Source organism: Bubalus kerabau, chromosome 19, assembly GCF_029407905.1.
Source record: "Bubalus kerabau isolate K-KA32 ecotype Philippines breed swamp buffalo chromosome 19, PCC_UOA_SB_1v2, whole genome shotgun sequence".
Taxonomy (NCBI): domain Eukaryota; kingdom Metazoa; phylum Chordata; class Mammalia; order Artiodactyla; family Bovidae; genus Bubalus; species Bubalus kerabau.
In genome coordinates, this window is record NC_073642.1 from 7975313 (window position 1) to 7999345 (window position 24033).

The window sequence follows — 24033 nt, forward strand, 5'->3', positions numbered from 1 at the left end:
GGGATAGTGCATGGTATTTCTCTTTCTCTTATTTACTTCCTTCAGTATGACAATCTTTAGGTCCATCCATGTTGCTGAAAATGGCATTATTTCATTCTTTTTATTGGCTGAATAATATGTATACTTATTTACTTTTGGGAGGCTCATCTTAAAGTGTAATTTAACTGCTTGTTTCATTAACGATATAAGTTGTTATAAGTACATCAACAGGTCTACTGCCAGACAATGCATTTGTGTTGGTTAGGTCCTTTAAAAAAGTTACCGTACTGTGGCACCAGGGACATGATAGTTTCAGGGAAAGAACTTTTAGCTATGTGGTAAACTCTCCAATTAGGAGAAAGATGCTGATAAATTCTACAAAGAACATCAGACATGACATTTGCTGCTTTAGTGTCTCTGAGTGTATTTATAGGCAAGGCAGAAGGAAGAGCATTTCAGCTCAGTTTTAAAATACAGAAATACCACTATTCTTAAGGAAAAAAATAACAATGTTGTTGCACATATTGGAGCCCAACAAAATCATAAGAAATGTGGTGTTTTCTTTATAAACCTCTTTCTGATTAGAAACAAGAAACATATCCTTGACTCATACAGAAATTCAAGCCAGAAGAAAAATAATATTAGACAGAATTGATCAGATGAAATCCCAAGCCTGTGAACATATTAACATGTAAGAGGATTATAGGAGAATCTAATAACATATTATATTTCTTGTTACATTTATGTTAAAAATGACATGGGAAGATTCTGTGTGCAGAACCAAAGACTTAAATATATAGTTTCTCTACTAGAGCTGCCATGCCCTAGACCTTTAAGGAGTGAGATATGTATTGGAAAACAAGTATCAGGTGGTTTAATCACAGCTGAACCCCTAGTACTTAGCGCAGAGTTTCACACACAGCAGATGGTCAGAACAGAAGTGCTGAGTGACACAATGAGGAAAAAAACAGTTAAGAACAATTTATTTAAATCTCTTGAAGAATATTTGACCCATGCAAAATTTCATAAGTCACCTTAAGAGGGTGCCAACATCTAGGTTGCTTCCATGTTTTAGCTATGGTAAATAGTGCTGCAATGAACAATGGGACACATATGTTTTTTTCAGTTTTGGTTTCCTCAGGGTACATGCCTAGGAGTGGGATTGCTGGGTCATATGGTGGTTTTATTCCTTGTTTTTTAAGGAACCTCCATACCATCTTCCATAGTGGCTGTATCAACCTAGATGTCCATTAACAGATGAATGGATAAGGAAGTTGTTGTACATATACACAATGGAATATTACTCAGCCATAAAAAGGAACACATTTTAGTCAGTTCTAATGATGTGGATGAACCTAGAACCTATTCTACAGAGTGACGTAAGTCAGAAAGAGAAAGATAAATATCATATTCTAACAAATATATATGGAATCTAGAAAAATGGTACTGAAGAATTTATTTATAGGGCAGCAGTGGAGAAACAGACATAGAGAATAGACTTATGGACATGGGGAGAGGGGAGGAGAGGGTGAGATGTATGGAAAGAGTAACATGGAAACTTACATTACCATATGTAAAATAGATAGCCAATAGGAATTTGCTGTATGGCTCAGTAAACTCAAACAGGGGCTCTGGATCAACCTACAGGGATAGGGAGGGAGATGGGAGGGAGGTTCAAAAGGGAGGGGATATATGTATACCTATGGCTGATTCATGTTGAGGTTTGACAGAAAACAGCAAAATTCTGTAAAGCAAGTCTGTCAATTAAAAAAAAAAAAAAAGAGAGGGTGCCAACAAATAGGCTTTTGCTGAAAGGAAAAAACAACCCAAACATAAGTAAGAAAATAATGTCAGCATTATTGTTGTAAAGTAATACCCACAAAAAGCAAGGGTAAGGCAATGTGAACTATTTCATAAGTGGTAAGTCATTTAATCACATAAGAATTAGATAGAAGATATTTAAAAATAAACTACTAATGAGTGGGAAAAAGGAGTGTTAACTTGTCCAAACAGCCAAAGTTCAGCACACTCTCTAACAAACGGGTCCCTACCCTAGGAACAACAGTTACCCAGACATATGGTTCTCTCATGTAATCACTCGGGCTTAAAAGACCAGGGAGAACTCCTGAAAGAACCAAGCTCTGTAAATCTGAGCTTGAAAGCAGCCAGCTGAAGCCATGGTATCCTCACCACCACCATGTCCAGCTCACAGTAGATGCTCACAGCATGTCTGCTGACTGACTGGACAGAATAATAATTAAGTGGATCCATTATTCTGAGCTATTTGGAAATAACTCTGATGGCTTTTTAATAGTGGAAATAGAAAAAAGAATCCTAAAATTCATATTGTCCCACAAAATATCTGAATACTAAACAAATTTTGAGAAAAAAACCCATAACTGAAGGCATCATACTTCTTGATTTCAAAATATTCTACAGTAAGGCAATGGCACCCCACTCCAGTACTCTTGCCTGGAAAATCCCATGGACGGAGGAGCCTGGTAGGCTGCAGTCCATGGGGTCGCTAAGAGTCGGACACGACTGAGCGACTTCACTTTCTCTTTTCACTTTCATGCATTGGAGAAGGAAATGGCAACCCACTCCAGTGTTCTTGCCTGGAGAATCCCAGGGACGGTGGGGCCTGGTGGGCTGCCGTCTATGGGGTCGCACAGAGTCGGACACAACTGAAGTGACTTAGCATAGCATAGCATAGCATGGTACTGGTATAAAGACAGATGAATAGACCAATGGAACAGAGTAGAGAGCCTGGAAATAAACCCACACATAGGCAGTCAACTGATCTTCCACAAGGAAGCCAACAATATACAATGGGAAAAGGACAGTCTCTTTGAGAAATAGCATGAGAAAACTGGACATCTACATGCAGAAGAATGAAAGTGTACCCTTATCCTACAGCATACACAAAAACCAACTCAAAATGAATTAAAAACCTAAACATAAGACCTGTAACTATAAAACCTCTAAAATAAAACAATAGAAAAGCCCCATGACATTGGTCTTTGCTATGACACCAAAGGCACAAACAACAGAAACAGGCAAGAGGGACTACATCAAACTAAAAAGCTTCCAAGCAGCAAAGTAAACAACCAGCAAAAGGAAAATGCAACCTGCAGAATGGAGAGAACATTTGGAAACCCTGTATTTAATCATGGACTGATCTAAAATATATCAGGAACTCCTATAACTCAATAGCAAAAAAACTCAATCTGATTTAAAAATAGACATTTTTCCAAAGAAGACACAGAGACGGCCAGTAAGTACATGAAAAGGCTCTCAACATCACGAATTATCAGAGAAATGCAGATCAAAACCACAATGAGACATCCCCTCACGCCTGTCAGGATGGCTGCAAAAAAAGACAAAAAGTAAGTGTTGGCAAGGATGGAGAGAAAATGGAATCTTTATACATGTTGGGGGGAATGTAAAATGCTGCAGTCACTATGGAATAAAGTTTCTCAAAAAATTAAAAATAGAATGAACATATCCAGCAACCCCACTTCTGAGTATATATCCAGAAGATTTAAAGTCAGGGTCTCAAAGAAATATCTGTACTCCCATGTTCACAATATCCAAAACATGGAAACAACCTAAATGTCTATCAATTGATGCATGGATAAAGAAAATATGGAATGCACATACAATAGAGGGCTTCCCAGGTAGCTCAAATGGTAAAGAATCCGCCTGCAATGCAGGAGACCGGGGTTCAATCCCTGGGTTGGGAAGATCCCCTGGAGGAGGGCATGGCAACCCACTCCAGTATTCCTGCCTGGAGAATTCCCCATGGACAGAGGAGCCTGGCTCTACAGTCCATGGGGTTTCAAAGAGTTGGACATGGCTGAGCAACTAAGACACACACACACACACACACACACACACACACACACACTAGCATATTAGTCAGCTTTAAAAAAGAAGTCCTGCTCTTGGCAACAACATGGATGAACCTGGAAGATAATATGGTAGGGGAAATAAGCCCGTTACAGGACAAATACTGCGTGACTCCACTTACATGAGCTATCCAAAATGGTCAAACTCAGAAGCAGAATGGTGAGTTACCAGGGAGTGCGGGAGGGAGAAGCAGGAGTTGTGTTCGATGGGTGCAGCTTCAGTTATGCAGGATGAGTAAGTTCTAGCGAGCTGCTGTATAATACAGTACCTACAGTTAATACTGTACGGTACACTTAAACATTTGCTAAGAAGGTAGATTTCATGTTAAATGCTCTTACCCTGATTTAAAAAAAAAGGAATAGGAAGCATCAAGAATCTGGATCCTCAGTTAAGAAGTCAACTAAGAGATATTCTACTTTAACCTAAAATAGTATTATAAGAGTTGTCATTTCCAGCGGCAGTACTTCCATCTGATACACTTCCTTTTGCAGACTTCTTTTTCCTAATTTTGTTTCGATGATAATGTATGACCTGAAAAAATTTATTTTGTTTCCCCTGCAAATAAATAAATAAGTAAAAAAGAAACCATTGGTCAGCTAATGTTTTAATAATTAAACATCATTTTTAACTTCTAAAGCAACACCAGTTTGTTGCAAAAATTCAACACTACTCAAAGAAAACCAGTGCTTTGGTGAGCCATCAAGACTTTTCCTACATATTCAAACAATTTAAACCACATATATACATAGACACACACACACACCTACTTATATGTATTTATATATATACCCATGGCTGACAAAAACTGGGTATCACTATGTAACCTGTTTAAAAACATTTTTAACTAAACTTAAAAATTGCTACCAGAATCTTTCCATTTCTTTTTTAACCTTATAAAGTTTCAAGCAAGAGGTTTTTTTAAGTCCCTTTAGCTGTATACTGGGTTTCCCTTGTGGCTCAGCTGGTAAAGAATCCGCCTGCAATGTGGGAGACCTGGGTTCAATCCCTGGGCTGGGAAGATCCCCTGGAAAAGGGAAAAGCTACCCACTCCAGTATTCTGGCCTGGAAAATTCCATGGACTGTATTGTCCATGGGGTTGCAAGGAGTCGGACATGACTGAGAAACTCTCACTTTCTTTTCACTTTAGCTATACACTACTTTTTATTATTATTTTGTATATTTATAAAAATACATCCTTACTGAAAATATTCAAATGATTCTATAGTATACAGAATTGAAAATTAAAGTCCCCACCTAACTACTCCATAACCCTACAATCTTCCCTTTCAAGGTGATCATAGTTTACAATTAGATTTACATCCTGTGGGATTTCTTAGTGCACACACACACATGCATGTATATACACACTTATATTTTTCAGAAGTATCTTGTGCAGAATATTAGAGCTTATCTTCATTTTATTAGTATTTCAAAATTTCTTTGTAGGTAGTGATTTATCCAGTAGCTATTAATAATTACAGCATAGTGTCTAAAACACAGATTTGAAGCCAGACTGCTAAATGGATCAAATCCCAGCTGTGCTGTGAGGTCCTGGCCCAGGTTCTGACCTTCCTGGGACCCAGTTCCACACCCTCCTACCCCCATAACATGGGGATTATATTAGGTTGAACCATATGGAAGGCATGATTCTCTTAATAATAGTACCTATCTTCCAGTACTAAGTAACATAGCTCAACTTCCAACTGGGTCTCCTGACCCCCTAATGCTTATGAGTTCTTTCATTCCAGCCCCAGGGATTTACTGTACAAGAGCAGAGATATCACATGTCACCACACCAACACCAAAGCATACACTGTTAGTATCTATTATGGACCAGATTTAATAGAGTGATATGGAAAGGAACATTGGGATTCTGGGCAGTTTATGTCTCAAAACATTCTGGTGATCTAACTGAGACCTTTTGAATGTGTATGGTGGTGAATTTTCTTGTCAACTTGACTTGACTTGACCCAGTTATTTGGTCAAACACCAATCTAGATGTTGCTGTGAAGGTATTTTTCAGATGTAGCCGCAGCTGCAGCTTAGTTGCTCAGTCGTGTCCAACTCTGTGACCCCATGGACTGTAGCCCGCCAGGTTCCTCTGTCCATGGGGATTCTCCAGGCAAGAATACTGGAGTGGGTTGCCCTGCTCTCCTCCAAGGGATCTTCCTGACCCAGGGATTGAACCCAGGCATTGCAGGTGGATTCTTTACCATCTGAGCCACCAGGGAAGACCTTTTTGACATTTAAATTAGTAGACTTTGAGTAAAGCAGATAATGCTCCATAGTGTAGGTGGGCCTCATCCGATCAGTTTTAGAGCAAAGAAGCACAAGGACTTTTCCTGAAGACAGCTACATAGAAACCCTACCTGAGTTTCTAGCCTGCTGCCCTGTGAAATTCAGACTCAAGGTTGCAGCATCAACTCTTTACTGAATTGCCAGCCTGCCAGCCTGCCCTGTGGTTTTGGACTTGTCAGCTCCCAAATCCCGTGAGCCAATTCCTTAAAAGCAATCAATCTTTGCCTATATTTATTATTTACAGATATAGATACATGTTCTGTTTCTCTGGAGACTGTTAACTAATACAAATTCAGCTACTGGTAAGGGAAGCTGCTGTAACAAACATTTAAAAATCTAGATGTGACTTCGAAATTAAGCAGTAGAGGCTAGAAGAGTTTTGCCTTGTGGAGACTATTGGTAGAAATAGAGATATTAAAGAATATCAGGTGAGGGTTTACAAATGAAAGAGGAAAACTACAGAAAAGGGACTTCCCAGGTGGCTCCGTCATAAAAAGTCTGCCTGCCAAGCAGGAGATGTAGGAGACACAGGTTCAATCCCTGAGTTGGAAAGATCCCCTAGAGCAGGAAATGGCAACCCACTCCAGTGTTCTTGCCTGGAAAAATCCTATGAAATGTAGGCTATAGCAAAAGCTTCTACTGTCTTAAGACAACATATATATTGTCATGAAGAGGATGTTTCTGGAAATACGAGGTAGACAAAGATGAGGAATGTGTTACTCTAAAATGAAAGAAAGATCATCATTGTTAGAAACTACAGAGGACTCAACTGAATTGTTTTATGCTGGATGGAAAACAGAACTTATAAGTGATCATCTTGGGTACAGGCATACCTCAGATATATTGCAGGTTCAGTTCCAAACCACCACAATAAAGCAAATACAGTAATTAAGCTAGTCACACAAATTGTTTGGTTTCCCAGTGTATATAAAAGTTACTTTTACACTATAATGTAGTCAAAAGTATGCAAAACCATTATATTTTAAAAAACCAATGTGTATACCTTTATTTAAAAGTATTGCTGAAAAATGTTAACCATCATCCCAGCCTTCAGCGAGTAGTAGGAGTAACATCAAAGATCACTGATCACAGACCCACTATCACAAGTATAGAAATAATGAAAAAGTTCCAAGTGAGAATTACCAAATGTGATACAAAGACACGAAGTGAGCAAACGCTGTTAGAGAAATGGAACCAATAGGATTTTTTGATGCAGGGTTGACACAAACCTTCAATTTGTAAAAACTGCACTATCTGTGAAGTGCAATAAAATGAAGCACAAAAAGATGAGGTACACCTATATTTAGCTGAGGAGGTTTCTAAGCAAAGTCCTGAAGGCATGGCCTGGTTTTTCTTTGCTGCTTACAGTAAAATGTGAGAAGAGGGAGATAAATTGAGGGAGCTGTTCAGCAAAAAGGAATCAAAACTTGAAGATTTGGGAAATTGCCAGGCTATCTGTAAAAAATGAGAAAGCATGTTCTGGAGAAAACACCAAGGGTATTTATAGCTAGACAACCTTGAAAAGATTAGGCATGAGACTTGTGATCTGGTCAACCATTTCAGCAGAAACACTGATAGCTTGGAGGGGACAGAGATGCAACAGGGTAAAGAAATGCTGTCAGACTTCTGGGATTCCACAGGCAGGAAACAAGCTGTCAAGTAAAGGGAAGAATAACCCTGGGGATGGGGTCACCTCCCCAGTTCCAGAGGCTGAGGTGACTTCCTTGGTTTTAGAGAGCAGGGCCCTCACTCAGGGCTAAGGAGGTGAGGCCACTTCACCAGAGGGTCTAAAGGACAGAGCATCTAACCAGAGGATTATTCTCAAGTATTAAAATCTAATGGAATTTGTCCTTCTAGGTTTCGGACTTTTCTGAAACTCATGATCTCTTTTTCTCCTTTCTGTAATGTAAATGTCTATCTTATGCCTGTCCCAACCATCATATACTGAAAGAAGATAACCAGTCTGGTTTTACAGATTCACAGATGAGGACTTCTGTCCCACGGTGAGTTATGCTTGAGTTTTATTCATACTTGGTTTAGATACTTAAGATTAGATTTTGAATTCAAGACTTGATGCTGGAATGGGTTAGGATTTGGGGAGTGTTGGGATGGAATGAATTTATTATGTCTGTGAGAAGGATATGAATTTTTGGAGGATAGACTGTTATGGGTTGAATTGTATCCCCCTAAATTCATGTTAAAGTCCTAATCCCTAAAACCCCAGAAGGTGACTGCTATCGACTGAACTGTGTCCCCCGATCCTGCCACTGATTCATATGTTTAAGCCCTAATCTCCAGTGTGATGGTATTTGGATATGGGGCTTTTGGAGATATTAGGCTTAGATGAGTTCATAATGGTGGGGTCCTGATGATAGGATTAGTGCTCCTATAAGATGAGACACCAGAGACCTTGTGCGTGTGTGTGATCATGTTCTTTGCCACTCGAGACAGCAAGAAAATGGCTAAATTCAAACCAGGAAGAGAGCCCTCAGCACAACCTAACCATATACACCCTGATTTCACGCTTCAGCTTCTGTGTGAGACTGAATTTCTGCTGTTTAAGCCAGCCTGTGGTATTTTGTTTGTTTGCATGGCGGCCCTGGCAGAGCAAAACAGCAACCTTATTTGGAAACAGGGTCACTGCTGGTGTAATGAGCTGGGTTAGGATGAGGTCGTCAGGGAGGGCCCCAATGCAATGTCACTGGTGTCCTTATAAACAAGGGATATTCGGACACCAAGACAGACTCACACAGAAGACAATGTGAAGAGAAGGGAGGTGATGGCCATCTACAAGGTTTAGACCCTTCCGTCACAGCCTTCTGAAGGAACCAATCCTTTCACATCTCTAGCCTTCAGATCTCTGAGACAACATCTACAGCAGATCTTGTCAGCCAGTTCTGTGGTATTCTGTTGAGGCATCCGTAGGAAATGAATAAAATACCCTTGCAAAACCTCTGAGTAGCTGGATTTCCTATTGGGAAATACAAAATTTATAAGGCTCATACACGTATGGGAAAAGCCAGACATATGTTCTAGTAATAAATAATCCTCTGAGTTGACATTCTCCATTTTAACAAATGAACTGTAATTTGGGGAAATGAAAACTTGCTATGCCTATTGTGATCACAAGTTATGAACATACTAGCTATTATTCTCTCTATAGATATTTGAAGATTTCGGTATTTACTGTTTATGCAAAATACTGCAATTTCTTTTTACTTGACTCTGTATTAAACTTAGGTTGGAACTAATACTTGTATGAGACTTGGTATTTTAGAAGCATATTCAATATGTTCCTTTAAAATGATGCCAAATATCCACATTAATTTAGATTTTGGCTGATACGCTGAATTATTTTATGACAAGCAATGTAAACTGAACTGAATATATTAGAAAACTTAAAAACAATATTGTCAAGACCTTTTAGAATTTATGATATTAAAAATATTGATTTTTAGCAATAAGCTATTGAGATTCAAGTATTTGGTTTTCAGTTATAAAAGAAAGTGCTTTAAAGACTATGTTAGGAACTAAAGTCAAAGCTTTTAATACAATCTCCATAGCAACATGGGAAGGAGCAAAGTCCAGTGGATCTAATGAAATATACAAATTCTAAAATTCAAATCTTAGCATTAACTCACCACAGAAAGCCATGTTTGTATCTTGGTATTTCAGTTTTTGCTATAAACATAGGCACTTCTGGCATAGATTAACAAAAGGGTAATGCCTAAGATCTATGTATTTGATACACTCATTTTACTAAACTAACAATATTATATTTATGTTCTAAAGCAATAAGATATTCATACTGGTTGAAGCAGAGAAACAAGTAGCAGTAAATAGAATATGCAAATACTTATCGAATAAGTTTCCCAAATTTCATGTAAAGATAACACAAAAATGACTTCATTTGAAGGATCTACTTCATTTTCACAAATTAATTCCCATGATGAAATGAAAATTTAGCTTTTAAATAGGTATTTAGGATTTTATCAGCTGCTAACAGAGCATCCTCGCCATACTGCACTGTTTCCATTTTCACATTGTCAGTAAGGAAATGTTCTCTACAGGAAGCTGTGCAACAACAATGCAGAAGGATTTTACTATAGTTTAATGAATTTAAGATTTTCCTATAATGATATCTTACTAATATAAAGATCATTTGCTAAAGACATATACACAAAATAAATTTTTATAAGTTTTTGAGCTACAAAAAGATACCATAGTTAACAGTTACTCAATATGTATTACATGCCAGGTACCATCCTGGGCTCTTTATATAAAATAATCTCATTTAATCCTCACAGTGACCTTATTAAATAGATAGGATTACTAAGTTCATTTTATCGATGAAAAGATGAAGCTCAGAAATGTTATGTCAATTTGCCCAAGATCTCCCAGGGAAGGAGTCAGAATCATGGCCGGTGACTTGATCAATATATTCCCTACTGCTTCTTACAGATATGCCTATTTCATTTATTAATTTTACTCATGTAGTTAACACTCAAATCCTGACTCCGTCCTTTCAGCTCTGATCAGAAGGAGAAGATTAGCAAGGTTTGGAGGAGGGCTTCTGGAGGCAGGCATGGCAAAGAAGCAGGAAACTAAAAATGCAGAAAGTTGAAACGGGAACTGAAAGTATAGCAAAACAGGATTATTCAGGTAAGAAAAAAGACAAGTGCAGTTTGGGGAAGGAGTGGGTAGAGAGATGGAAAGGTAACTACCATTTGCCGGGCACCCATTACGTGCCAGGTGTCTGCCTTCATCGTCTGCTGATCCTCAGATGCCCTGCCCAGCAGGCTGCTCCAGCTCCATTCTGAGGCTCTCAGAGGTGCAGTACCCTGCCCACGCTCGCTCTCATTCTACAAAAATGATTATAAAGGAAACGCTTCTGGGACTGAATAGGGGTAACAAGTTTTCCTGAAAAATGTACTAACCCAAAATACCACATTTGAGGATAAGTGAGGTATTATAGCATCTTTTTTTTTCAACTTCGAAAAATGCGAACTTAGAAGATCCTAAATTTAGAAAATCTATAAGCTGAGGCAGGGCTAATGGAGGATTTTTCATTTCATGTCCTATTTTTAATTGTCTGGCATTCTTTTTTAAACTACCAGTATGGAGTTTTTTATTTAGTTAACATTCTTTGCAAATTCAAGGCACTGTGCCAAGAAACAGAGTGGCAAAGAGAATGCCATTTGGAAGTGTTAGAAATTCAAAACAGAAACACACACACAATGTTCAGCCACACACTTTCAGTTAGCAATGTGAGTTAAATAGAAGGGCTGGGCTGGACCCATTATATAACAAATATTTTGTTCTTACACTCTTTATTGCCTAAAGACTATTGTGAATAGGGGAACAGCAGGAAAACACTTCTCCAAAGAATGAGCTACTCTAAATAACATATACAATAAAACCATTCTTCACAAGACCAAAAATGTAATAAAGGGAAACCCAGTTTTCTTACCATACTGAAAATGTCACTTGTTTCATTCAGTTGTATGGCAGGAAGCACTCTAGGCCCCTTTCAAGCTGCTGACGTGACAGCACTTTTTACGTGTGTCCTCCCCGCTCCCCACGCTCCCACCCCTCGCCCAGGTGTAAGCCCGGGCGCCCACTTAGGCATGATTACCCCTGGTGCAGCCCTGCCATTGGCGTCTCTCTCAAGGGAAAGAGCTTGGGGTAGACGATCGTAAACATGGGCTGGCTGCACCGGTGGCAGTGCCCCAGGGGGCAGTGCAGCAGCTCCAGCAGGCTTCTGGGTAACGAGACTGGAGACAGAAAGTCCAGATCTGGAACACAAGAGAAAAACCATGCACAAATAAAAAATGAGCTATCCTTGAACGAGGCTTCTTATAATACGTCTCACTGTTAACAAGTAAATTCGGTTAGTGAAAAGTACTGCATGTGAAAAGTTTTGTTATCTGATAGGCACTGAATGAAAACATAACATTTTTTATACTTCAGAACTAAGAGAAACCTTAAGTCTATTCTTTTAACAGCAACCTGAGCTGTCCTGAGGTGGAAGCAAGGAAACAGTAAGGCCAAATATTCTTTAAGAACAAAGACCACAAAGGCTGCTGGGTTTATCCAGAGAGGGTCTGCAAACTTCTGTAAAAGACAGAGAATATAAAAAGGTCTGCGACTGAAGACTGAAACAGACTTTCATTAAGTTCCTCCTAGATCTACTGGGGATTTAGAATGTTTCAAGCTAAATTACATTTCCTGAAAAAAATGAAAAGGGGAAACAAAGAAATCAAAGAAAATGAAAAATAATGATTCCCTGTCTCCCTTCCATGAGCTGTCATTAATAAAAACAGGATGTTTTTTCCTTAGTGTAGTCTGAGCACACAAAAGAAATGTTTAAAGCAAAATATCCTAGGGGTCTGGGCAATCCTGAGCACAAATGTACACTGGATTGCTACTGACAGTGAACACCAGGAGAGAGAGAAATAGTCATGATGAGGTGACACCTAAAATTCACTGAATCATCTTTGGGAAGGAAATAAAAATTATCTTACTATCTTCTGTATCTGTCCAGATTTTTCAATAACCATTTTGAAAAATGTAATTTGTTCATAGGTGAATAATTTCAGCTTTCTGCTCAGTTTTTGAAAACAACTTAATACATTCCTGGGAGGTTAATGTTAGATGTTTTTGTACAAACTTTTCTTTTTTTAAAAGCAAGGACAAAGCATTTAGTAGTTTTAAAAACACTTAAAATGTATTTTCTTATTAACGCTGCCTAGTGCTTTTTTAAAGCATCTCAAGTCCACTCCACATCACCTAAGACATACATACACTACTAAAGACTTTCCAAACCAAGAGTTGGCATCCTGTGGTAGTACTGCCACAGGGTCCTGGAATTAATTTTCCTTTACATATATAAATTTCTCAGATGTGAGGAGGGTGCAAGGCAAAAGCCTGCTATGCTGGAAGAAGTACCAACTTTGCTTTAGGGGTAAGATCTTTGCACACGTTTTCTTATGGAAGAAAGTACCAATGCCAGTCTTCTCACTTCTACCAAATATGTGTTCCCCAAAACCAATTTCTTTCAACTTCAACCACATAGTTTAAACATGTAACCTGTTCTTCTGACTGAACACTATATCTAGTGAACGCTTCTCTGTGTCTGTAGGGGTTGCTGAAGGGATCAGTGTTGACAAAATACTAAAACTTTTCTCTTACAAAAAATGTCCCATTGCACAACTGGGCAAATGTACTTAATGCCACTGAACTGAGCACGTAAAGGTGGTAAATTTTATGTTGGGTATATTTTACCACAATTTTGAAAGTGAACATCAAAATAGCATAAAACACAATCCCTAAACTCACTGAATAAGAAGTAAGGGAAAAAAGAAAAGAGAGGTCCCATGTACCTTTTAGAGAAGCGTGGTAGGTGTGATGCAGAGTCCTCATGGCCAGCTCCTGCAGAGGCAGGACGTGATCCTTCTCTGTCCCTATGGCCTTCACCTCAGCAGGGAGGAAAACGGTTAGTTGCCCTGATGAAAAGGAAAGCAGCTTCACCTCAGAAACTTGAATGGGAGCACCACAGCTACAGAAAGACACACATTCACAGTAGCGTTAGCCAAAAGGAAATGACTATATGTGCCAATAAAAATGTGTTAATCAAAATATACATTTAGAATTTTAAGACACTGCTGAATTGCCAAAATTCTTTTCAAAGTGAACAGATGCTATCCTGGGTTCCTTAATAAAATCTGGCACAGAAATTTCGACTCATCATTTGGAACTCAGCTAAAATCGTCACTGAGGTCCAGGCATTGCCAGTAAGGACAAACTTGGAAGGAATTTCCTTCGTCGGGACAATTTGCTTAGTAAGCTCCATTTATCCTCATTTTCTTACCCTTTCTAAGTTTATGTTTATTGAAATTTTCAAAATTAAAAGGAACAAAGAGAACTCTGTTAAGTTATAATACTTTGGTTTAACAGAATTTTTGTGTGGGGAAAACACCCAACAAAGCAAACAGATTTTTAATGGCAGCAGATAACTTTACTGGGTCCTTCCATAAACTTGTGGAGAAAATATTCTTGGCAGGGTCTACTGAATAAGCCAAGTCACATACTATTCCCTACGGCCACACATAACCAGAAGGCAGAGACATTGCTGTTCTTTAGCTTTACAGGGTTACTAAAACTCAGGAGTCCAATCTCTTTCCATTTCCTTTCTGAGATTACCAGGTTACCTAAAAGTCTCAACACCTTTCTTCTCTAACGACAAACAGGTGCCAACAAACCTTGACTCTCCAGACACAATACGAGGTAATCTCTCTATGCTCGACTAGAGACAGGCAATGAAGAAGGTACAGTACTGGAAGACAGAAGCCCTTGGCTTATTTGTTCATTATAAGTTCCTACATTTACTCATTCCTTTCATCAGAAAATGGGCTTCCCAGGTAGTGCTAGTGGTAAAGAATCCGCCTGCCAATGCAGGAGACATGGGTTTAACCCCTCGGTCAGGAACATCCTCTGGAGGAGGGCATGGCAACCCACTTTAGTATTTGTGCCTGGAGAATCCCATGGACAGAAGAGCCTGGCAGGCTACAGTCCATGGGGCAGCAAAGAGTCAGATACTAGAGTGACTAGACACTATTTCACCAGAAAATATTCCCAGGACACTTACTATACACAAGTCAAGATACTTAAATTAAGAAAAAAAAATGACTTCCTTCCCTTGAAAAATGTAATAATTACAATATAATTATTCTAATATTGGGTCAGAGAATATGGAGGAACTGACTTTGTCCAGGGAATTAGAGAAGGTTCTACAGAGAAGAGAGTATCTGACCTAGAACTCAATTAATTTTACTCAGTTTCTCCACTCAGCTCGACAAAAAGAACCTCAGGAGGCCACACTGGCCTTCCTACTAAGCAAAACCTGTATCTCAAAAGGAAGCATTTTTTCAAATTCTAACAGTATAGTTTGGCTTTGCCTTCTTCAACAGCATGACAAATTCTGTGTCTGGCTCCTTTTGTCAACATTATCTTCCTGGGATACACCCATGCTACTGTGTGTACTATGGTTTATTCATTTTCATTGCTGTGTAGTACTGGTAAACTTATGGGCTGTTTCCAGGGCTGGGCTATATGAACATTGTTGTATGTATTATCTGATACATATGAGCATTAAATTCTGTTAGGTACATACTTAAGATCAGAATTGAGATTATTATACTGAGGAGAGGTGGACAATTAAAAGATACACATATGCTAAAACAAGAGTGAAGAGGGGAGTGAGAGCTGTACCATTTCAGATAACATAATCAAAGAAAGTCTTTCTGAAAAGGTGACATTTGAGCAGAGACTTGACTAAAGAGAAGAGTTAACTCAGTCACAGCCTGGTAGGCACCTTAACTTGAGGACAAGGAACTAAGAGTTCAGGGTGTCCAAAACAGCCAAGAGTTCACAGGACAGAGAACCTTAGGGGAGAGAGATACAATGTACAGAGAGAACTCTGGAGATTCCCAGAAGGCTCCCTTTGAATATTCAGATGAGTACCGATCAGCATATGCAAGGAAACTACCTAAGGCTGGAAAAAGGAGGAGGTGAAAAGATTAAGGCGAACAGCTCCCAGCAATCCCACAGGGCTGGAAAGGGCTCCTGCTCTCATCAGGTAGACTTAAACATCACAATTCAAGGGGCCCCAAGCAGAATCTTATCTTAGGAGCAGTGAGTAATTAGTGCTAGACTGAACACCATTCCATTTCCACCCAACAAATCCTTAATAGCCATATCTGAAAGATTAAACTGTTTCCAGTTAATTTAAATGAATCCCAGGACATATATTAAGAATAGTTACATGAAATAAAAAATATTCTGTACTCAATCAACATCATAAATTTCACACTACATGGCATCCAACCAAAAATTACCAGGCTTTTCAATAAGCAGGAAAATATGACGTACAATGAGGGGAAAAAAATCACATGACTGAAACAACCAAGATAGATATCAAAACTGGCAGAAAAGGTCATTATATCAATAGAAGAAAGATGTGTTGCATCCATAGCTCTCACCTAAAGCAACCAGAAATAAGACAGTAAAGTAAGCCCTAAGTAAATAAAAGAAATGAGAAAGAGCATCAAGATAATCAATAACATAGAAAACAGTAATAGAGAGAAATCAATGAAAACAAAAAAGCTGGAACTTTGAGAACATTAATAAACTCGAAAAACCTCTAACTAGACTAATCAGAGGGAAGACATAAATTACCAATATTAATATGAGAAAGACATTGCCCAGTTTCTACAGATAGTAAAAGGGTAAGAAGCAACTTTATACTAATACAAAGTCTTTGAAAGACAAAAATTAGCAAAGCTCACTCAAGATCCACAGAAGCTGAACAGCTCTACATTTATGAATGAAGTTGAACTCGTAGTTAAAAGACTGGAATACTTCTCAACTCATTCTTTGAAGCCATCATTATCCTGACACCAAAACCAAATGAACACATAACAAGACAAGAGAAGCAATTAGTAGCACACATAGATGTAGATGGAAAAAGTTAAACAGAATTTTAGCAAATTTAATTTAACAATGTATAATGTCATTATGATCAAATGAAGTTTACTTAATTAATCAAGATCATATTAATCTTAAGGAAATAATGTAATTCACTATATTAAAGCCTAAAAAGGAAAAACAATATAATCATTTCAAAAGATGTGGGAAAAGGGTCTAACAAAATTCAACATGCATCTGTAATTTAAAAACTCTCAGCAAACTAGGAATAGAAGAGAATTTACTAATCTGATAAACAACCATCAATATCGTACTTAATGTTGAAAAACTGTTTTCCCCGTAAATTCAGCAGACAAACATGTCTGCTCTCACTACTTCTATTTACCATAAACTGTAGCTTCTAACCAGTACAATAAAGAAAAAAAAAAGAAATAAAAGGCAACCAGATTTGAAAGGAAGAAGTAAAATTGTCTTTCTTCCCAGAAGACATGACTGTATGTAGAAAGTTCAATATAATCTTTAAAAAACCTACTGGAACTAATAAGTGAACTTGGTAAGTTTGGAGGATACAAGATCAGTTATAGGAAATTATATTTCTAATGGTTACAATAATCAATTGGAAATTTAAAAAAAACTTTGAACACCATATATAATACTATTTGAAATATGAAATACTTGGGGGTAAATCTGACAAAAGGGGTCTGAGACATATACACAGAACCCTACAAAAAATGCAGAGTCATTAAGACATTTATTGTGATCATAGGCTAGGAGACGCAATATTGTTAAGATGTTAATTCTGCTCAAATTGATCTATAGACACAACGCAATTAAAATTACAGGCCTTTAAAAATACATATAAATTGAAACTTTGATTCTAAAATTTATATAGAAATGCAAAACAGCTAGAATAGTAAAAAAAAAATTTTTTTAATTTAAAGACTTAAAATTTCTTTGTAATCAAAGCAATGTATTATTGGTGCCAAAACAGGCAAACAGATCAACAGAGAAGATAGTGTATCCAGAGACAGACCCACACATACATGGACAACTAATTTCCAACTAAGGTACAAAGGAAATACAGTGGAAAAAGGCCAGTATTTTACACAAATGGTATTTGAACAACTGTATATCCATATGTAAAAAATAGGAACTTCTAGACTTGAGATGAGTACACAACAGCTATCATGGAAATGTTTTACAAGAAGTTAAATAAAAGTACAGATTTGAGAGAATAAAAAATTTAAAAAAATAGGACCTTCAACCATACCTTGTACCATATACAAAAATTAACTCAAAATGAATTACAGACCTAAATGTAAATCTAATTCATTAAAAATTCTAGAAGACAGACAACATAGGAGAAAACTTTTGTGATTTGGATTATAATAAACTGTGAAAAATTCTAAAAGAGATGGGCATACCAGACCACCTGACCTGCCTCTTGAGAAACCTATATGCAGGTTAGGAAGCAACAGTTAGAAATGGACGTGGAACAACAGACTGGTTCCAAATAGGAAAAGGAGTACGTCAAGGCTGTATATTGTCACCCTACTTATTTAACTTATATGCAGAGTACATCATGAGAAATGCTGGGCTGGAAGAAGCACAAGCTGGAATCAAGATTGCCCGGAGAAATATCAATCACCTCAGATATGCAGATGACACCACCCTTATGGCAGAAAGTGAAGAAGAACTAAAGAGCCTCTTGATGAAAGTGAAAGAGGAGAGAGTGAAAAAGTTGACTTAAAGCTCAACATTCAGAAAACTAAGATCATGGCATCCGGCCCCATCACTTCATGGCAAATAGATGGGGAAACAGTGGCTGACTTTATTTTTCTGGGCTCCAAAATCACTGCAGATGGTGACTGCAGCCATGAAATTAAAAGACGCTTACTCCTTAGAAGGAAAGTTATGACCAACCTAGACAGCATATTAAAAAGCAGAGACATTACTTTGCCAACAAAGGTCCATCTAGTCAAGGCTATGGTTTTTCCAGTGGTCATGTATGGATGTGAGAGTTGGGACTATAAAGAAAGCTGAGTGCTGAAGAATTGATGGTTTTGAACTGTGGTGTTGGAGAAGACTCTTGAGAGTGCCTTGAACTACAAGGAGATCCAACCAGTCCATCCTAAAGGAGATCAGTCCTGGGTGTTCACTGGAAGGACTGATGTTGAAGCTGAAACTCCAATACTTTGGCCACCTGATGCGAAGAGCTGACTAATTTGAAAAGACCCCAATGCTGGGAAAGATTGAGGGCAGGAGGAGAAGGGGACTCCAGAGGATGAGATGGTTGGATGGCATCACCAACTTGATGGACATGAGTTTGGGTGGACTCTGGGAGTTGATAATGGACAGGGAGGCTTGGGGTGCTGCAGTTCATGGGGTCGCAAAGAGTCAGACACGACTGAGCAACTGAACTGAACTGAAAAGCAAGATCCATAAAGGAACAAATTGATCAGTTGGACTTTATCAAAATAAAGTGTCTGCTCTCCAAAAGGCCCTGTGAAAAAAATGTCTTGGATTGGGAGTTCTGGATTGGGAGAAGAGACTTGTGAAGCAAATAAATACGATAAAGGACTTTTGTCCAGACTCTATAGAGAATTTTCAAAACTCAGTAATAACATAAACACCCAAGGGAAAAAATGGGAGAAAGACTTAGACACTATATCAAAGCAGATATCTGGATGGCAAATAAAACATAAAAAGATGAACACCTTTATTCACTAGGGAAATGAAATTTTAAAATATAATGGAAATATCATTTCACACCTAGGATAAAACCTAAAAGACTTACTATTCCAAGTATTAGCAAAAATATGTAAGAACTGAAAATCTCCTTTATTATAGGTGGGAATGTAGAATGGTACGGTTATTTATTAAGTCTGTCAGTTCTTTCAAAAATTAAACATATATGTACTATATGATCCAAATACTCCACTCCTAAGTATTTATCCAAGGAAATTTCAGTCTAGGACATTTAAAAGACATTCTACATATGTTCATAACATTTTATTGGAATAAAGCCAAAAACTAGAACCAACACAAATGTCCATGAACAAGTGAATGGGAACAATGTGTGGAATATACATACAATGGAATTCTACATAGCAATAAAAAAATGAACTGTTGATCCACACTATATCGTGAATAAATCTCCAAATCGTTATGCTGGGTGAAAGAAGCCAGAGTTTCATGTAAAACTCAAGAAGATACAAATTAATTAACAGTGACAGCACACAGGTCCGTGGTTACCTGAAGACAGGATGCAGAGAAGGAAGGAAAAATGATTACCAAGGGGCATGAGGGGACTTTGGGGGTGGAGGATATGTTTATTATCTTAATTACAGTGATGGATTCAGAGGTATGTATGTATGTTTATACATACGTAAGTAAAAACTTTCCAAATTTTATATATATATATGAAAGTGAAAAGTGAAACTGAAAGTTGCTCAGTCGTGTCTGACTCTTTACAACCCCATGGACTATACAGTCCATGGAATTGTCCAGGCCAGGATACTGGAGTGGGTAGCCTTTCCCTTCTCCAGGGGATCTTCCCAACCCAGGGATTGAACTCTGGTGTGCCGAATTGCAGATGGATTCTTTACCAGCTGAGCCACAAGGGAAGACCAAGAATACTGGAGTGGGTAGCCTATCCCTTCTCTAGTGGATCTTTCTGACCCAGGAATCAAACTGGAATCTCCTGCATTGCAGACAGATTCTTAACCAACTGAGCTACTAGGGAAGCTAGTAGTTAGTGTACATATATATATATATATAATATATATATATATATATATATTATATATATACTTTATTGTTGTTGTTTAGTCACTAAGTCATGTGTGACTCCTTTGAGACCCCATGGATTGTAGCTTGCCAGTTTCCTCTGTCCATGGAATTTTCCAGGCAAGAACACTGGAGTGGGTTGCCATTTCCTTCTCTACATACATACTTTGCTAAGTCGCATCAGTCGTGTCCAACTCTGTGAGACCCCATAGAAGGCAGCCCACCAGGCTCCCCCGTCCCTGGGATTCTCCAGGCAAGAACACTAGAGTGGGTTGCCATTTCCTTCTTCAATACATGAAAGTGAAAAGTGAAAGTGAAGTCGCTCAGTCGTGTCCGACTCTTAGTGACCCCATGGACTGCAGCCCACCAGGCTCCTCCGTCTACGGATTTTCCAGGCAAGAGTACTAGAGTGGGGTGCCATTGCCTTCTCTGATACATACTTTATATCTGTGCAATTTATCATATGTCAGTGTAGAATTGGGAATAAAAGCCTAACTGGGCGTGGGCTGCGAGAAAATAGAAAGTGGAGAAAGTGATCTTTCTTTATAGGGAAGCAGAAAAACAGTGGAGAAGTCAGAGAATAAAAACAAAATGTTATATGGAAGAAGTGTACCATGGAGGAATATATATAGCATCATTCAGTTTACACAAAGTTAAAGACAAAACTTGAAAATACACTATATGGGGATGTATTTACATGTATTAAAATCATAACTCAGTGAAAATGAATGATAAATACATAATTCAGAATAGTGGCTAACCTTAGAGAAGCAGAAGGAGCATGCACAGGAGAGAACCTTATAGGGGCTTCAAAATTGTTAGTAATGTCATTTTTGTAAGCTAACGATACTTATACACACTACCCAGGTTGCTCAGGGGTAAAGAATCCACCTGCCAGGCAGAAGACATGGGCTCAGTCCCTTGGTTGGGAAGATCCACTGGAGAAGGAAATGGCAACCCACTCCAATACTCTTGCCTGGGAAATCCCATGGACAGAGGAGCCTGGTGGGCTACAGCCCATGGGGTCTCAAAAGAGTCAAACACGCCTTCGCAACTAAACAACAACAACAGCAATGATATTTATACTGATGTGCAGGGTCAAAATATGGAAGCTTTCTGGTCAAATTTTAAGAAATGACCCTCTTACTTTAATTGATGCCAAAGAGAGTGGACTTAAGAAGAAAGGTACCCCATGGATGCTGGTGGCCTTATAAATTCTAACTCATACCCTTACCTTAGGGAACACTGTATTCAATAAGTTATGGCTCTTCTTGCCTACAGGCCAAATTGGGCCTGGAGCTTTCTATATCCTGTCATTCCAGATACAAATGTTACTTTTCCCCAAATCTAATTCCATTCAGTTCAGTTCAGTTCAGTCGCTCAGTCGTGTCCGACTCTTTGAGATCCCATGAATCACAGCACTCCAGGCCTCCCTGTCCATTACCAACACCCGGAGTTCACTCAAACTCACGTCCGTCGAGTCAGTGATATCATCAAGCCATCTCATCCTCTGTCGTCCCCTTCTCCTCCTGCCCCCAATCCCTCCCAGCATCAGAGTCTTTTCCAATGAGTCAACTCTTCGCATGAGGTGGCCAAAGTACTGGACTTTCAGCTTTAGCATCATTCCTTCCAAAGAAATCCCAGGGCTGATCTCCTCTAGACCATCTGGTTGGATCTCCTTGCAGTCCAAAGGACTCTCAAGAGTCTTCTCCAACACCACAGTTCAAAAGCATCAATTCTTTGGTGCTCAGCTTTCTTCACAGTCCAACTCTCACATCCATACATGACCACTGGAAAAACAATAGCCTTGACTAGACGGACCTGTGTTGGCAAAGTAATGTCTCTGCTTTTCAATATGCTATCTAGGTTGGTCATAACTTTCCTTCCAAGGAGTAAGCGTCTTTTAATTTCATGGCTGAAGTCACCATCTGCAGTGATTTTGGAGCCTAAAAAATAAAGTCTGACACTGTTTACACTGTTTCCCCATCTATTTCCCATGAAGTGATGGGACCGGATGCCATGATCTTCATTTTCTGAATGTTGAGCTTTAAGCCAACTTTTTCACTTTCCTCTTTCACTTTCATCAAGAGGCTTTTGAGTTCCTCTTCACTTTCTGCCATAAGGGTGGTGTCATCTGCATATCTGAGGTGATTGATATTTCTCCCGGCAATCTTGATTCCAGCTTGTGCTTCTTCCAGCCCAGCATTTCTCATGATGTATTCTGCATATAATAATAAGGGTGTCAATATACAGCCTTGACGTACTCCTTTTCCTATTTGGAACCAGTCTGTTGTTCCATGTCCAGTTCTAACTGTTGCTTCCTAACCTGCATATAGGTTTCTCAAGAGGCAGGTCAGGTGGTCTGGTATGCCCAACTCTTTCAGAATTTCCCACAGTTTATTGTGATCCACACAGTCAAAGGCTTTGGCACAGTCAATGAAGCAGAAATAGATGTTTTTCTGGAACTCTCTTGCTTTTTCCATGACCCAGCAGATGTTGGTAATTTGATCTCTGGTTCCTCTGCCTTTTTTAAGACCAGCTTGAACATCTGGAAGTTCACGGTTCATGTATTGCTGAAGCCTGGCTTGGAGAATTTTGAGCATTACTTTACTAGCATGTGAGATGAGGGCAATTGTGCAGTAGTTTGAGCATTCTTTGGCATTGTCTTTCTTTGGGTTGGACTAAAAACTGACCTTTTCCAGTCCTGTGGCCACTGCTGAGTTTTCCAAATGTGCTGGCATATTGAGTGCAGCACTTTCACAGCATCATCTTTCAGGATTTGAAATAGCTCCACTGGAATTCCATCACCTCCACTAGCTTTGTTCATAGTGATGCTTCGTAAGGCCCACTTGACTTTCCATTCCAGGATGTCTGGCTCTAGGTGAGTGATCACACCATCATGATTATCTGGGTCATGAAGATCTTTTTTGTACAGTTCTTCTGTGTATTCTTGCCACTTATTCACATCTCCTGCTTCTGTTAGGTCCATACTATTTCTGTCCTTTATTGAGCCCATCTTTGCATGAAATGTTCCCTTGGTATCTCTAATTTTCTTGAAGAGATCAAAGAGGAACCCCGGATACAGAGCACTGACTAAGGTATATGTGGACTGTGGACTGTGCTGAGGACCTGCCCCAACCCCTGAATTATTCAAGGGTCAACTGTACATGAAAGGGAACTAAGCACATGAAAAGGTGTTCAACATCAACAATCATTCAGTTCAGTCGCTCAGTCGTGTCCGACTCTTTGTGACCCCATGAATCACAGCACGCCAGGCCTCCCTGTCCATCACCAACTCCCAGAGTTCACTCAGACTCATTAGCGAAATGCAAATTAAAACCATGAGACATTGCCCACTTACTAGAATGCCTGAAAGAAAAAAAAAACTGACAAGGATTCTCATGAAATACACAGTAACACAGTCATGTTGGAAACAGTTTGGCAGCTTTTTGTAAAGTTGAACATACACTTACCACATAACCTTGCAAATGCATTCTTAGATATTACCCAAGTGGAATGAACTTATATTCACACAAAACCCCAGATATGAATGTTTGCAGCAGCCCATGTCAT

General features: G+C 38.8%; 1 protein-coding gene across 6 annotated transcripts in view; it reads right to left on the reverse strand.

The window, feature by feature from the left end:
* Window positions 1-24033, reverse strand: part of LRRC28 (leucine rich repeat containing 28) — a 197652-nt gene that overhangs the window by 23929 nt on the left and 149690 nt on the right. For 5 of the 6 annotated variants that reach the window (XM_055556411.1, XM_055556412.1, XM_055556415.1 and 2 more), the window contains 2 exons: window positions 13569-13744; window positions 11822-11981 (listed from right to left, as the gene is read on the reverse strand). In XM_055556411.1, coding sequence (XP_055412386.1) covers window positions 11822-11981; window positions 13569-13744 — 336 coding nt within the window. The remainder of the gene's footprint in view (window positions 1-11821; window positions 11982-13568; window positions 13745-24033) is intronic. The other variant, XM_055556414.1, reaches the window with a different exon arrangement.